At 37.9% G+C, this 14,911-nt stretch overlaps 1 protein-coding gene across 1 annotated transcript in view; it reads left to right on the forward strand.

Moving 5' to 3' along the window:
* Positions 1–14,911, forward strand: part of LOC117404103 (succinyl-CoA:3-ketoacid coenzyme A transferase 1, mitochondrial) — a 63,649-nt gene that overhangs the window by 21,133 nt on the left and 27,605 nt on the right. The window contains exons 8-12 of the mRNA XM_059007828.1: positions 6,033–6,140; positions 7,241–7,355; positions 8,249–8,343; positions 9,621–9,669; positions 10,365–10,437. Of these exons, the coding sequence (XP_058863811.1) occupies positions 6,033–6,140; positions 7,241–7,355; positions 8,249–8,343; positions 9,621–9,669; positions 10,365–10,437 (440 nt within the window). The remainder of the gene's footprint in view (positions 1–6,032; positions 6,141–7,240; positions 7,356–8,248; positions 8,344–9,620; positions 9,670–10,364; positions 10,438–14,911) is intronic.

Raw genomic sequence — 14,911 nt, forward strand, 5'->3', positions numbered from 1 at the left:
GCTCTGAAATGTAGGTGAAACAGACTTGATTGTTCTAGTTGAATATACTTTTTTCATTTTTGTCTGGTGGTCGGCCCCGATTTGGGCTGCTGTCATTTTCCAGTAGGATTCTGGGAAGGTGAAGCAAGTGGCTCTCTGGCGTTATTTCAACACATATGGCAATAAATCATACATACCAGGCTTATCCAGTTCCATCGAAATTGACCCATATATTATCTTTCATCTCTCTATCTTTAATTGGGATGATCTTTGACATCTAGGAGGCTGTGTGGTCCAGTGGTTAAAGAAAAGGGCTTGTAACCAGGAGGTCCCCGGTTCAAATCCCCACCTCAGCCACTGACTCATTGTGTGACCCTGAGCAAATCACTAAACCTCCTTGTGCTCCGTCTTTCGGGTGAGACGTAGTTGTAAGTGACTCTGCAGCTGATGCATAGTTCACACACCCTAGTCTCTGTAAGTCGCCTTGGATAAAGGCGTCTGCTAAATAAACAAATAATAGCTGTGGGTATTATTTGTTCCTCCATCATTTAGCATACTGCTTCGCCTTGGTGGACACCATGCATTGAAGCTGTTCTGTAATTGCTCAATTCCCTAGTAGTCGCTCGAAGAAATAAAAAATCCTATTTATTTCACGTCGCTCCAGGGTTGCCCTGGTGTCGCCCCCCCACGTCTCCTGTCGTGTCGCCTGTGGTGTGAAAGATACTTAATAAAAGTATAGGTTCTATTCATTTTATCGCATCGCTGCACGTTACGCTTGTCACATCGCGCCTGCTGTGTAGCAGCCTTTAATCTACATGTTCCTGTTGTTGAATTTCTTGCCTTTGTAATGTGTATGTGTCCTCTTTTAAAACTGATTTTGCATTAAGGTGTTCTATTTATTTACTCGCAGTTACCACAATTGCAGATGGAACAGTTGCACACCCCTAGTGGCTATTGCTAAAACCAGCTCATCTTTTAGCTACAGAACACACATAATAGGATATAGAAAACTAACAAGATATAATATATCCTTTTATTTTTGACATAAATGATAAATAATAAAAAACTAAATCAAGTACACAAACATTTTGGCTTGTGCTATCTTCAGTGTACTATAAAGATACACTGCAGTCACATATCTGATAACAGAATCTCATGAGCTCTAGGCTAGGTCTAGGCTCCTGACAAGGACTGGGTTTAAGATGTTCTTGAAAGCCCTTTAGAAACGCTGACAGAAAACTGTACAGTGTAGTTTGTATTTCTAACTGTTCTCTATAATACTGTGTATACATTTTAACTAAAAGGTTGAAAATTGTATAATTCAGATTTTTTGTAATGTTTATATACCTGCCATAAAAACAGGGAGGGAGTAGGGCCACCATGGTAAGACAGGTTTGACAAAGTGTCTACAAAGTGTTTAATATGTCCCTGAGAGACACAGCATGCCCATTCCTCATTGATTACTGGATCTCATTTCTTCAGGGAAGTTGGGGGGTGGGGTGGAAAACAGAATGTTCCATGACACTCTTCATCATAGGTAAAACATATATTTGTGTTGCCTTGGATACTAGCCTCCAAAGTTTTGTCATTGAAATGTGTGTGACAGAAATGGGCTTGTAACAGAGAGATGCAGCTTCCATATATATCTCTACTGAATACACCAAATGCCCTTTTCTCTGTACACTTGTAAATGTCACTCGACCATACAAACTATCTGTCCCATCCACATCTCAGCACTGTTGATTTATTCCATTTGTAATATAAAACATGTTTAACCTTTGTATTAAAAAAAATACTTTTCTCATCCTTGCGGCATTTTAAATGGCCTTCAGCCAAGTCTAGATTAAACCGTGCCGTACAACAATACACTGATAATTAAAGGTCCCTTCAGTCATTATTTTTGGTTACCTGCTTTCCATTGTGTTTATTTTGGTTGCTAGGCTTCCTAAGAGAGTACAGGAAGATTGATTTGACATTTAGTTGGCAGTTTTCTTTGAGGACTGCACATTCCAGAAATTCTGAGCTGTTAAAGGACTACGGTTATCTTCGTCTGAACAAAATACATTGTATTCTTCTTCTTCTCGTATCCTTGTCACAAACTAGATGTTTTTCCAGAACCGTGCACAAGAGATGGCTATATCTGTCGCTGCAGCGAGGTCCTCCTTCATTCAGGTCTGCCCAAGGAGTCGGCAAATGAGCAGGTGCTCCATGGTCTGCACTTCACCGCACTTGCATGTATTCCTGTCATTAGACTAGCCCGGTTTGATCATGTTAGTCTTTGATCTGCCAGTTTGCGTGCGCAGGCGGTTCAGGCACCGCCATGTTGACCAGTCTGTATCGGCCCCTCTGGGAAGGTCCTACTGGAGTTTCAGATCTATTTCAGTGTGTCCAACTGTGCGTAGTCTTTAATTCCATAACCTCAATCGTGTCTTGCCAGCTGTCGTATCCAAAGATGAAACACTGGTCCTAAAACTCTTTCGTGATTTAAGGCTCTTGGTTGCTCTTTTGCGACTGCCGTGATCTTTTCCCCTGGCTTGCTACCTTCCTCCTGATATCAGGTGGTGCAATGCCAGCCAGTAAGTACAGACAGCTGTCGTGGAACAACAGGATGTCTAAAGCCAACACCAAAGGAAAAAGTTTAGAACAGGGTCTAGTTTCTTGGCATGGATGGATTCCACACTGGACATGCATACTCTGCTGTGGAGTAGCACAAGGCAATAGCAGTAGTTCGCAAAATAGCTGGGTTGGCTCCCCACGTTGAGGTGACCAGCTTTCGGAGGATGTTGTTGCAGGTGCTGACTTTCCCTTTCGTCTTCTCTACATGTGCTTTGAAGGGAAGTGTTCAGTCCAATGCCACCCCCAAGTAGATAGGGTTTGGATGATTAGCCAGAGGGCTTCCATCCCAGGTAATGTTTTGTTTCCTTTTGGCTTCTCGATGGTGTAGGTGAAAGGCCACCACCTGTGTCTTGGTCGGCTTGGCGCGAAGCTGGTTCTTTTTATAATAGAGGTTGATCAGTGCACATGTCAGTCTGTTCTCGACAGTGGCCAAGTCCTTCTCCTGTGACGTGATGCACAGGAGAAGCCAATAAGCTTAATAAGAATAATGTTTGGCTATATATCGTTTATCACAAATCATACAATGTATTTTGATGTTGGTTCACAATAGATTTATGTATTCTGGGATTTCTTAGGTAAAGTTTCCTGACAGTTTTTTTGCAAATCTGCCACCATCACAGGGTACCTCAGACACCATTTAAGGTGACTTCATACAGTATTTGCAAGGTTATATTGAGACCATGTGACCTTTGAAGCTGCATAGACAGAGTAAACGTTCAGTTATTGTCTTAATGTTTTGTTATTCTTTGATTAAGAATAACAAACAATATAGGGGCAGCAGTGTGGAATAGCGGTTAGGGCTCTGGACTTTTGGCCGGAGGATTGTGGGTTCAATCCCAGACACTGCTGCTGTACCCTTGAGCAAGGTACTTTACCTAGATTGCTCTAGTAAAAACCCAGCTGTATAAATGGGGAATTGTATGTAAAAATAATGTGTAAAAAAAATAATGCAATTGTGTGTAAAAATAATGTGTAAAAAATAATGGAATTGTATGTAAAAATAATGTGATATCTTGTAACAATTGTAAGTCGCCCTGGATAAGGGCGTCTGCTAAGAAATAAATAATAATAATAATAATAATTGTCTAACTTCGGTTCTATTGCTAGTGCTATCTGCCTCATTGCTTTGATGATACAGACCACATGCTTTGACAAAGCGTCTTTTATAGTTCTAGTTTCATATTTCAGTTTCACTTCTTGTTTACATACCATTTAATCTGATCTGGCCCCTTGGTGTGGGGTGCTTTGTTAGTGTTCACAAACACTCCAGTTTCTACCCTCCCTTTTCCTTGAGTGGTTCTGTTGCTCCAATATTGAGATACTGGTATTAATTTCTCGCTAAGCTGTCTTTGGCTGGAAGCCTCTGTTGTACTAGAAATACATTATTCATTTAGATTTGATATTATTCAGAGTATTGCACCTGTCTCTTCACGTTGCTCCTTGGCTTATTTAATAAACGTAGCAAGCCTTTCCTTAAGAAGTGTTTAATGAATACCTTTTGTTGGTGTCACATCAAGAAATAAGCTGAGGGGAAATAAACTTGTGTATTGAAGTGGCCCCAGAATTCATTTTCCAGCTGGAATGTGTTGTACAAATAAAAGCAGTCTCATAAAATAGAATGACAAGAGAAAGTACTTTATAAGCTGCCTGAAGAAGAGCTCAGTGATAAAAAAAAGACACTGGAATCAAATGTTTTGTAAAAGGGAGACCGCAGGGGAGAATCGCTGATGTTTGACAGAGGACCATTACATGCAAAGTGCATACTCCATTATTTCTGACATTCTGTTTTTTTTGTTTTGTTTTGTTTTTGCATTATATGTAATGTGGGGCTTAATGAATCCCTGCATTTTCTGTTTCATTCCCCTCCAACAGGCAGGCAATGCCCACCATGTGAGAATGCTGGTAAACTGTGTTTAGTCTGACTTTATTGTAGGTGAAATGGCTAATCATTTTGCCTGGCACCTGTATATAAGGGAAATAAATAGCCAGACTCCTAGTCAGGGAGATGATATGCCTGTGCATGTTATCTTGAGTCGCAGCGAAAGTCGCCTGCTTGGGTATCTGTTGTAACTTCTGACCCAGCCTTAAAGGTCCCAAAATTGTGGATTTGTGTAACCTAGCAATAAAAATATACAAAAGTTCTGACCTGTCACAGACACTTAAAACAAAAATGTAAATTAAAACACAGTGCCACTCAGCATTTAGTTTCTTATGGTTTTAGATAGATCATTACATAGAAATTACTTCATGCCACAGAACTGTAAACAAATCTGTGATTTAGAGAGGAGGATCACACTGAGCCACCCAAAACTATTACTCCTAACTTAAGATTTCTGATATTCCTTACAAAAAAGCATTGCAGTGAAGTGTATGCAGTAAAATTGGCACCCGTGATGGGGAAAACTATTAGAAATGACTATTAAAGGGTTAGACAAAACATGGTTTTCATTGTCTTCACAGATGCCAAAACGAGAGTTTTTGATATTAAATTTCAATCCAATGAAATAAGTGTGATTTAAGTAAAGCTGGAGGTGGTTTCTGTTGCCAGTGCTGCTGGGTTATCTGGCGGCACAGGTGCTGTCTGGAAACCAGTGTTGTGTGTGGCTCATTAATTTAAAGTGGTTTTGTGTTTAGTTTTTGTGCTTCTTTGACTCAAGTCTAGGCTTATGAGAATTTAGATGCAAATTGGTGTGGTCCCAGAGGCAGTTTCAGTTTTATCGGCCTGATCTTTGTAATGTTTTAAAGGGTGGTCCTTTGAACTGTTTTATGAATGATTTGTAAGTCCACAACTAGAGGTCATGCTGAGTGTTTCCAATTATTTGAGAGTGTATGAATTTGTTTTGGGTGGCTCAGGGTGATCCTCCCCTCTAACTGGATCTGCCACACTCCCAGATCATTAATCTACCGCTCAGCACAGCAACACAGCATATCAACAAACAAAACCTGTGCCTCCTAACAACATCCTAGCTTCTAGTGTGTTTATCTGTTGATTCTGAAAAGGATGACATGTTTTCATTGGTAATACTGTAAAGAAAAGTTTAACGTATTATTTCTCAATATTATTACTAATACTGGTATACTTTGTATTTTTAAAAAAAAATATTGGCACATGGAAAAATGACAACTCACTAAGTTGGTCCCTACATGAAAAAATATGAGACACTGTCCTGTGCAAATGGCATCCCTGATATACATTGTGTACTACTGGATATAGAAGCTTCGTCACATATTGGACAAGACAGCAGATCTGACAGACTGTAATAGTGGGAGCTCAACTGGCAGTTTCCAAGATACAGATTACTGTTTGAGGAATAACGTTCACAGAAGTTATTACTCTTTAGCCATTGTGTAGACTTGTGATGAATCAATGCTAAATTGTAGAATTACGTGGGAATATTTTGTGTTTTTGTCAATGCCTGCTTCTTGTGTGCTTTCAGGTTGAAGAAATTGTTGATGTAGGTACATTCGCAGCAGAGGACATTCACATCCCCAGCATTTATATTCATAGGATTGTAAAGGGAGGCAGCTTTGAAAAGAGAATAGAAGTAAGTATTCTTCTTGTGTTGTCTGTAGCTGGGCAGAGCATTCACATGTGTATTAATTAAGTGAAATAAAGAGAGTGCTACCATATATTGCCGCTATCAGTTGACACAGTTCACAATATAAAACGTACCTATTAGTTTAAGTTGTGTTACCTTTTTAAAATCCATATACAGCTATGGCCAAACTTTTGCTTAATTGTAGGACTGAGACGTAATTAAATTGTTTATATATATTTATGTATATATATATATGTTCATATTTCATATATATATATATATATATATATGAAATATGAACATACTTTAGATATTTTATTAGTGGTAGTGGTACAATATTTTATGTTAAATTTTGAAATGTCTGATTTTTCATTAAGTAGATGGAAAACTACAAAACGGTATGTAATTCAATATGTTAACGCAACATTATCGGTTTCATTCTACTTTATAAAGCAAAATGAGTTAATTCTAAAACATTTGGCCATGGCTGTACTTGTGTTTTATTTAAATTTCTATTGCTGTTTTTGCTTAGATCATTATTTACTACTTTACTACTGCTCTTTTTCAGACATGAAATGACTTGTAAAAGCTGCATTTCTGAAGTCAGGTGGTTTTAGAGATGACCCCCAGAGCAGTGAAGTTGTAAATTCTGTCCCCTTTGCCACTATGGCAATGGAGGATTAATAAACAGGAGATCTCAATACAAAACATTTTACATTACCCCCAAATGAAATGATTATTACTTTAGTCAACAGAAATCTGTATTCTTCATTATTCAGTTTGATGAGGCTGCCACTGTATGTGCTTTTCAAGCCCACTGGATAATGACTGAAAAACATTTTCTGTTTTATTCCAATTTGAAATATATCCAGTGTATTTATTTATTTATTCATTTATTTTTTGCCTTCTGGTGGCTGAAGTTCGTCAGAGTTAAAAATGAAGAGATTATTGAGGCCGCAGATCATGGTGATTTTGCAGATTGTTTATGTTGGTATATCAGTAAGACACAACATGTCGTTGTCAAACAATCCCAAGGATGTCTTTATCCAGTGCAATTATTTTACAGCAACAATGGCAAATTGTGATTTACCTTCTCTTCCATGCAGAAGCGCACCGTTAAAAAGCCAGAAGCAGCGACGCAAAAACCCAAAAAGGAGTCTGATCTTGTGAGGGAGAGGATCATCCGCAGGGCAGCGCTGGAGTTTGAGAATGGCATGTATGGTATCCTTTCAGAGATGATAGAAATAAACCATTATGGACTTACTGGGTGCGCTGCTTTACTGAAACCAGAACTGTCCCAGAAATGCATAGGGGATGCAACGTCTCATTTAAATCGATGTCCTGGTAAAATCATGAGTGGTTTTAAACACTTTGTATAGTATTTTCTTTTTAATGGGAATTTATCAATTGTACCTTCTCATCTCTAGATAATACAGCATGTGGCGCACTGGTGACCAGTCTGCCAGAGTGAACAAGTGCTCTGTAAGGATTGTGTCATCCCCTCATGCACACTTCACATACCCCCTCAGGTGGCAGGGTCTCCATTCAGTACAAAGTGACAGAAATGCTTTAGACAGGGACAAAGGACTGTTGCCAAGTATGCGGCTGACCTAAGTTACCTACGTGCTATCTGTCGCTTCCAGGAAATAAAGTAATACTTGATGATACTTGGGACTTAAGATGACAATTTAACGTACAGTCAAGAGTATGTTAATTCATAGTAATTGGTAACAATCAATAGTAAAGTAATAAGCTAGGAAACCTACCCAGTCATGAACAGAAGTCTCTAGATAAATGACTCTGAATTTAAGCCTGTCATCTTCTACATGACGTGTTTGATATCCCTGGCTGGGATGAATATTCCCACGAGTACGGAGGGGCCTCAGATACAGCAAATACAACACATGGCTCACTGCCCCAACATTTAATGCCATTTTTTTTAATGGAGTGTCGTTGTTGTTTAACTGTAACTGTGTTCAAATAAAATAGTATGTGTGTACTTCATTAGAATGCACTGTAGCTTTCTGTAAAGATTGTAAAGATCGAATGTATAGGCGTTACTGTGTGTTTTGTGTTACCCCTTTCACAGTATTTCCTTGACTGCCCTCTTTCAGCTAACCTGGGCATTGGCATCCCGATGTTGGCCAGCAATTTCATCAAACACAATATAACAGTCCATCTGCAGAGCGAGAACGGCATTCTGGGATTGGTAATGTCTGGGGCAAATGGGTGGGAGGCTGCTGGTGAACAGTTAAAACAGCCACCCTGTTAGTATATACTTAGCTGCAAATACTGTGTTTATGGAGCTTTGGAGTGCCAGTAAGCTGCATTTACTGATGTGCAATTGCTGTGTCTTTTGGGGTAAATCTTCACATGTCCAGGTAGCAAGTGCATTCTAGAATTAATCCGCTTTCATGAGGAAAAAGTGCAAAACATCCTAAATGCTCTGGTCTTATCTCACTGATGCATGCCCACTACCAACTATGTGGTGTATAGATATGATAGCTATAACATTCTGAGCAGTATGACGTTAATTGAAAGTAAGAAGCAGGGTGACCTGTGCGTCAATAAATTAATTAGAGTCCTTCAAACTCGGACTGAGCTAATGAGTTATTATCATGTTTAAATGGTCTCTACCTAGTTCCTAGACAACAGGAGTCCACATTGAATCCGTCACGATCGCCGCTAATTGGCACCTGTATCAGCATTTGCTTGGCTAAATATAGAAAAGGCAAATTTCTCATATGCAGGGCTATATTAAATTTATCATTGAATTTATTAAGTTTCTTTTTAGTATTTCTAAATCTACCGTCTTTGAATAAATAAAAGCCTTGTTTCACAGATTACCACTGATTTTGCTTTAATGAATGCTTTTTGCTTCTGTTTTTATGAATAAAACGAAGCTTGGTATCCATGAAACTGTTATTGTAGAGAGCGTTTTTAAAGAAGCCAACAACAGTATAGAATAGTTCCTTGAATATCAAACTATATTTTAGTAACAAAACCTGCCTTTGTTTTAACATTCTTTAAATAACTCCGGAGTTAACGCTTTGTAAATTAGGCCCATTTGAAAGTGACCATCTCACTTTAATCTTCAGCCTATTAACACTCTGCCATGGCTCATACACGGTATGCAGTGTCAAATATACAGTACCCTAAAATCCAAAAACTGTTTCCAATATTTATTGGAGGGAAGTGATATAAATACACTATACAGGATGCAAAAAAACAACAACTTTATATACAATAGAGAGACACACTCACCTGCTCAGCAGATACATTTTAATGGTCTCCTAAATCATTCTGATTGCATGTCATTTCAACACGAATGTTTGCAGAACAGTTCATTGATACAGTGGAAAGCAAACAAGCAGACACAAGTACTGCATATGTGATGATTTGTCTGCAGCCACATTGTTTTGTTCATTGAATTGTATGTAAGCAGTTTCTACGAGTTGGTCCATCATAATCTTTTGTTCTCGACAGGGTCCTTACCCAAATGAATCTGAAGTAGATGCTGATCTGATCAATGCTGGTAAGTTATTTGCAGGTTTTGGTGGAAATAAACCATAAATAACAACAGAAATGACTTCAGCTCCTTTAGAAATACTGTATTTCAAAAGAAATAAAATAATAAGAAAGAAAAAACATGTGAAGGATGTGTTTTTTTAATAAGTTATGTATTAAAACAGCCGTGAACAAAAGTTAAATTGTATTGAATGAATTGCTAAATATTTACTAACTATGTGAGAGATGTATTCCTATCCTGAAATATCTATGAGAAATGATAACAAAATTGCTCTAGACACAATGTGCACGGACAGCGTCTCACAGATTGTGTTTGTGCACTGCCGCTTTAAATATAGTGATGCATACAATTAAAATTGAATCCCAGCCAGACTAGATTAGACTATCCTCTGAAGTGTGACTATTGTTTAATATTAGTGGGATCTTAAAGAAGCAGCTCTGTCCCTAATGCCCTATTGTAAAGGAGACAGCTGCCAATAGCAGCTTGATGGAAATTGCTACCAAGTCTCTATCTCTTGAAGCACTAGATAAGACAGGATTTGCTTCACCTCTGAACAGTCAGGAGGTCAGCTTGCCTCACAGCTCCCATATTAGACCTCTGTCTATACCGAGTCAAGGTATCCTTCCTGAACCATCTGGTTCACTCTGTGGTATAAGATTTATTCAGAACGTGTTATGCAGTTATTGTATTTCTCCCTATAGGTAAGGAGACGGTCACAGTGCTTCCAGGTGCTTCCTACTTCTCCAGCGATGAGTCATTTGCCATGATTCGAGGGTAAGTAATAATTGTAGTATCAAAGGAACTCGCTCGATCGCTCAGGGGAGATACACACTGGGTGTCTGTGTGTTCTGCATTTGAGATTACGGAAATGACTTGGTGGAATTATTTCCTCTGTACATCAGATGTGGATTTCACTGTTCTCTTTTAAGAGAATCATAAAAGACCTTCTTCAATAAAACTCACTTCTCTCTGAATAGGTCCAAAAATGTTTCAGTCGCTGGGGGTCTGTTTTTATAAAGCTCTGCGTCTTTTAGTCTGTTTTGATTAATTAAATAAAGTGTATTAGGACCCCAGCTGAAGTCCTAAAGCAAAGTAAGTGTAAAGCACAGATGTTGAACAAGAAGTGATTCCATTGCCTGGTGGCAAATTGAGCAACATTGAAAAGGAAGTGCTAATTAATGCTAAAAAGAAGTATGGGAATGTTTTTAAAAGCCTTTGTCATTACCCCTTTAACAAACTGAAGTATTCAGACGTCAGCTGTGTGTAAGTGTCAGCTCAGTAATGCACATTGCTGTGGAATTGCCTGTCACTCTTGAAAATGAGGTGTCATCGCACAAGATGTTCTAATGTCCAGACTTCTATTTAAATAACAAAATAAACAGATTCACTCATTACTTTGGCGTTCATTGCATGTTATCAGGTTTGGCCCAGAAATGTTTTTTGCATTTAATTTTACTGGTCTGTGCAGAGAAAAAAGGTTGAAAATAGTGGAAATCATATGGTTTGTAAACATTTCAGATTTATTTTTTACATTTATCATTTACAATTTATCACCATCAATATTCTTTATTCTGCATCCATTTTACTGTACCTGTGGTTGTGTTTGATGTTCTAAAAACAATTCTAAAAAACAGTTGTTCTTTAGCAGTAGTATTGCATTTTATTCCCATATAGATGTCCCTGTCTGACTTTCACCTAAATTCAGTGGTGCTGTGGAATCCTGACAGTCTTTGATTTGCTCATTCCTAAAGTCTAGTGAGACTGTGACCTTTCAATTCTAAACTTATATCAAGCACATGGAACCAACAGAGCTGAACCATCACATGCCTCTGTGTATGTCAGTGAATTAAGCTGAAAGTCAGCTAAACAGAACAAAGTACTGGGACGAAGGAAACACATGTTATAGTAAATATGAATTCTTTTAAATGGTGATACATGGTAGTACATTCGGTTAAAGAAATCTCTGTTTGCAAGCCATGCTTTTAGATTTTTGCACTTTCTTGGTTATTTCCTCTATATAGTATTGTAGCTATATAGTAACATGTGTTTCTTTCAAAACTGTGTAGCTGACGCGAAGTGCAAAACTGGTAAGATTTATGGAATGCGTTTATAGCTACATTTCTGCAGCCATGTGTGTTATGCAATAGGTGCGTGTTATGCAAAGGATATATTATATATAGTGCTTCTGATTTTGGTTTTAACCGATAAAACCCAATAAAACACCCCCGATACAAAAAATAAATTAAATCGGTGGACAGCCAATAAACACCAGAAAACACCGGAAAAACTGTGGAAATGGTTAATCTAGTCACGTTGACTTTACCCTTTTCACATTTAAAAAAATAAAACCTACTACAAAAATAATAATAAATACATTTCCCTGTGCTGCTGGGCAATGTCCCACCTTCCTGACTTGTATCTATCATTGATTAGTTCTGAATACTTTGAACCCACCCCAACTACCGAGTGACAGCACATTCCTACATTTCTATTGGAGACTTCGCGTGCGAGATTTAAAACAAGATTACAATGAGGATGGAGGCTTGTTAGCAGGATTTAAAGCTGTATTACAGTTAAGATACGGAGGATTTAAAACAGAATTGTGGTGAAATGTACAAAAATGCCTACACACAAAAACCCCAGAAGAATGTGCCCGTGACCATAGGGATTTCGTTGTGGAAGACAGCAAAGGAAAGAAGGTACAACTTAAGTCTGCAAGTACTGTCGAGTTACTATACATATTTTGACAGACACACACAAAAAAAACAAAAACGCTCAAGTGTTTTGGAAAGTAACCGAAAACACTAATTTCATACAGTATATCAAAAACGAAAGCCCCGAAAAAAAAAACAAATTACATAAAACTTGAAAATAGCTCAAAGTAAGCACAGAAAAATACAATTAATAAAACCCGAAAAACAGAAGCCCTAATTATATATTTTAATGTCACCTATTACCCCAGTAATGAAACCACATTAGTGAGTCAGTGTTCAACTGTGTACTTAACTGTTTAAACATTGTACAAAAGGGTAGCTTTGAAATATCTTCAGTAATCTACACATGGTAATAAAATAATGTATTCATTATTACACTGAGCCGTGTAAGTCCTCAACATCCATCTATTGTGTGTTAATGCCGGTTAACCCCAGACGAGTGCTTGTTTGATGTTGTGGGAGTTAGATGCTGCATAGTCCCTAATTAATCCGTTGAAATAGAATTGATTTAACATGGAGAGGAATGAAAATACCATTAGTCTTAATAATACCTTGATTTTATTTCCTGTTAAGGCAATAATGAGCACTCAGTCTCGGCTAATGGCCTTGGTAGCCTTGTAAAACTCTCAAGGCGAGGTGAACAGTCAGATTTCTGCAGTTTTCTGCATTATTATTGGTAGGTGTGAATCCTCACTTTACAACAGTAAGTGAAACCCTGCCTTTTTCCTAGTAAGACAGACCAACATTGAATCACATTAGTGTTGTCATTATGGACCCTGTCAAAGACCATAGACCCTGTCAGCATACTCTGTAACTTAAACAGGCAGAGGGGTCGAGGTGGAGTGATGCTTTCAGGTTTTGCAATGCAGCCAATGACTGGATTAAGGATGCCTAGTAACGGTAGCACTTATGTGACTGGTTGATGGTTGAAATCCTATTTACTGAGAGTAGGTCTGTTTGGATTGTCATAACCTTTACAAGTACACTATGACATCATTTTCAGAATTAACAACTTAGTCATTAAAAACATCTATAAATCATTAAAAACATCTATAACTCATTAAAAACATCATCAAAAAATTAATATTCTTTTACAAAAACAACCTTCATTGTGGTGATGGGTTGGTTTACAATTTAAAAGACCACAGATTGCTTCTAATACCTAAACCTTCGGAACTATTGATAGCAGTGGACCCAAATAGTCAACCCTTTGGTTGCTGACCACGTTCTGTAGTATCGGGTCATATGTCAACTAAAAAGCAGGTCTTTACAAGCTGTATTCTCATAAAGGAAAATGACTTTTCTTGGTAACAATGCAACTAACGATTTTAAGCAAGCCTCTCTGTTACTTGTTTGGGTTGGTGTACAGCTTTACATGTAGAGCTGAAAGGCTGTTCATCTAATATGCAGGTGACATTATCTGACCTTCCCAGTAGAGATCAATAGTACTTTAGTGTGGCAAAGGATGGTGAGGATACATTCTCAGAGAAGGATTCTTTTATTAAGCCTTTTATTTAGGACTGAAAACTGTTTCTGGTCTTCTGGAAGATTTGAGCAGCCCGATAGTTGGACAGAAGGACAAAGAGACTCACCCATTTTTCTGATATTATCAATAACTCGTCCCAAAGAATGCCCTAAACACATTTCATCACAATGTCATAAGCAGTTTACTACGGACATAACAAATATGTATAATTGTGACAGTCTGTCGTCATACAACCCCATATTGTGATGCACTTGAGGTGCTAGAAACAGAATGTTTCATGACAATTGGGTAATCAGTTCTGTAGATATATGTTAAAGATATATGTTAGTGTGAGAGACAGGCAGACTGAATTCTTCCATCTTCCATATACTCAGTGATGATATACTAAAGTAGGCTCTTTAGCAATTTCATCCCATAAGACATAGTAATGCATGGTTCTTTTGATAAATGTAAACTATGTTTTTCTGGGAGGAAATAATTAGGTAAAAACTATTTGTTATGAAAAAGATGTACTCTTATAATGAGAATTGTTAGATTGCAAACATATTTTATTATAAACACTTTAAATAGTATTCATTGCAACAAAGGTTTAGGTGCTGTAAACATACATACAACTTAAATAGTAATAAAAAAAAGATTCCAACAAGTGATCAAATAAAGAAAACAAAAATAAGAATATTTCAACCTTAACAGAAGAAATACTTTTTTGGAAAAGGAAATTCGACTTTGGTGACCCTGTTGTACTGTTCAACTCCCCTCCCCCTAGGTCTAGAAAGATCCTTGGCAGCAGCAGTAATGCCCTTGCTAGGACCTGCTTCACTCTGTACCAAGAATGTCTCTTAGAAAATCCAGATAGAAATGGAATGTTCTGGCACATCTGTCTCTCAGTCTCTTAGCAGGGATGTCTCTGTCTGTCATTTTTAGTGTGTCTTGTTCGTCTATGTGTGTGAGTCTGAAGAAATGTTTTATCAGGTCCGGTAGGAGTGGGGATACTAAATCCATTACTTTGTTAAGCCCTTTATCTAGGACTGAAAGCAGTTTCCTGCCT

This window comes from Acipenser ruthenus, chromosome 1, assembly GCF_902713425.1.
Source record: "Acipenser ruthenus chromosome 1, fAciRut3.2 maternal haplotype, whole genome shotgun sequence".
NCBI classification, from domain to species: domain Eukaryota; kingdom Metazoa; phylum Chordata; class Actinopteri; order Acipenseriformes; family Acipenseridae; genus Acipenser; species Acipenser ruthenus.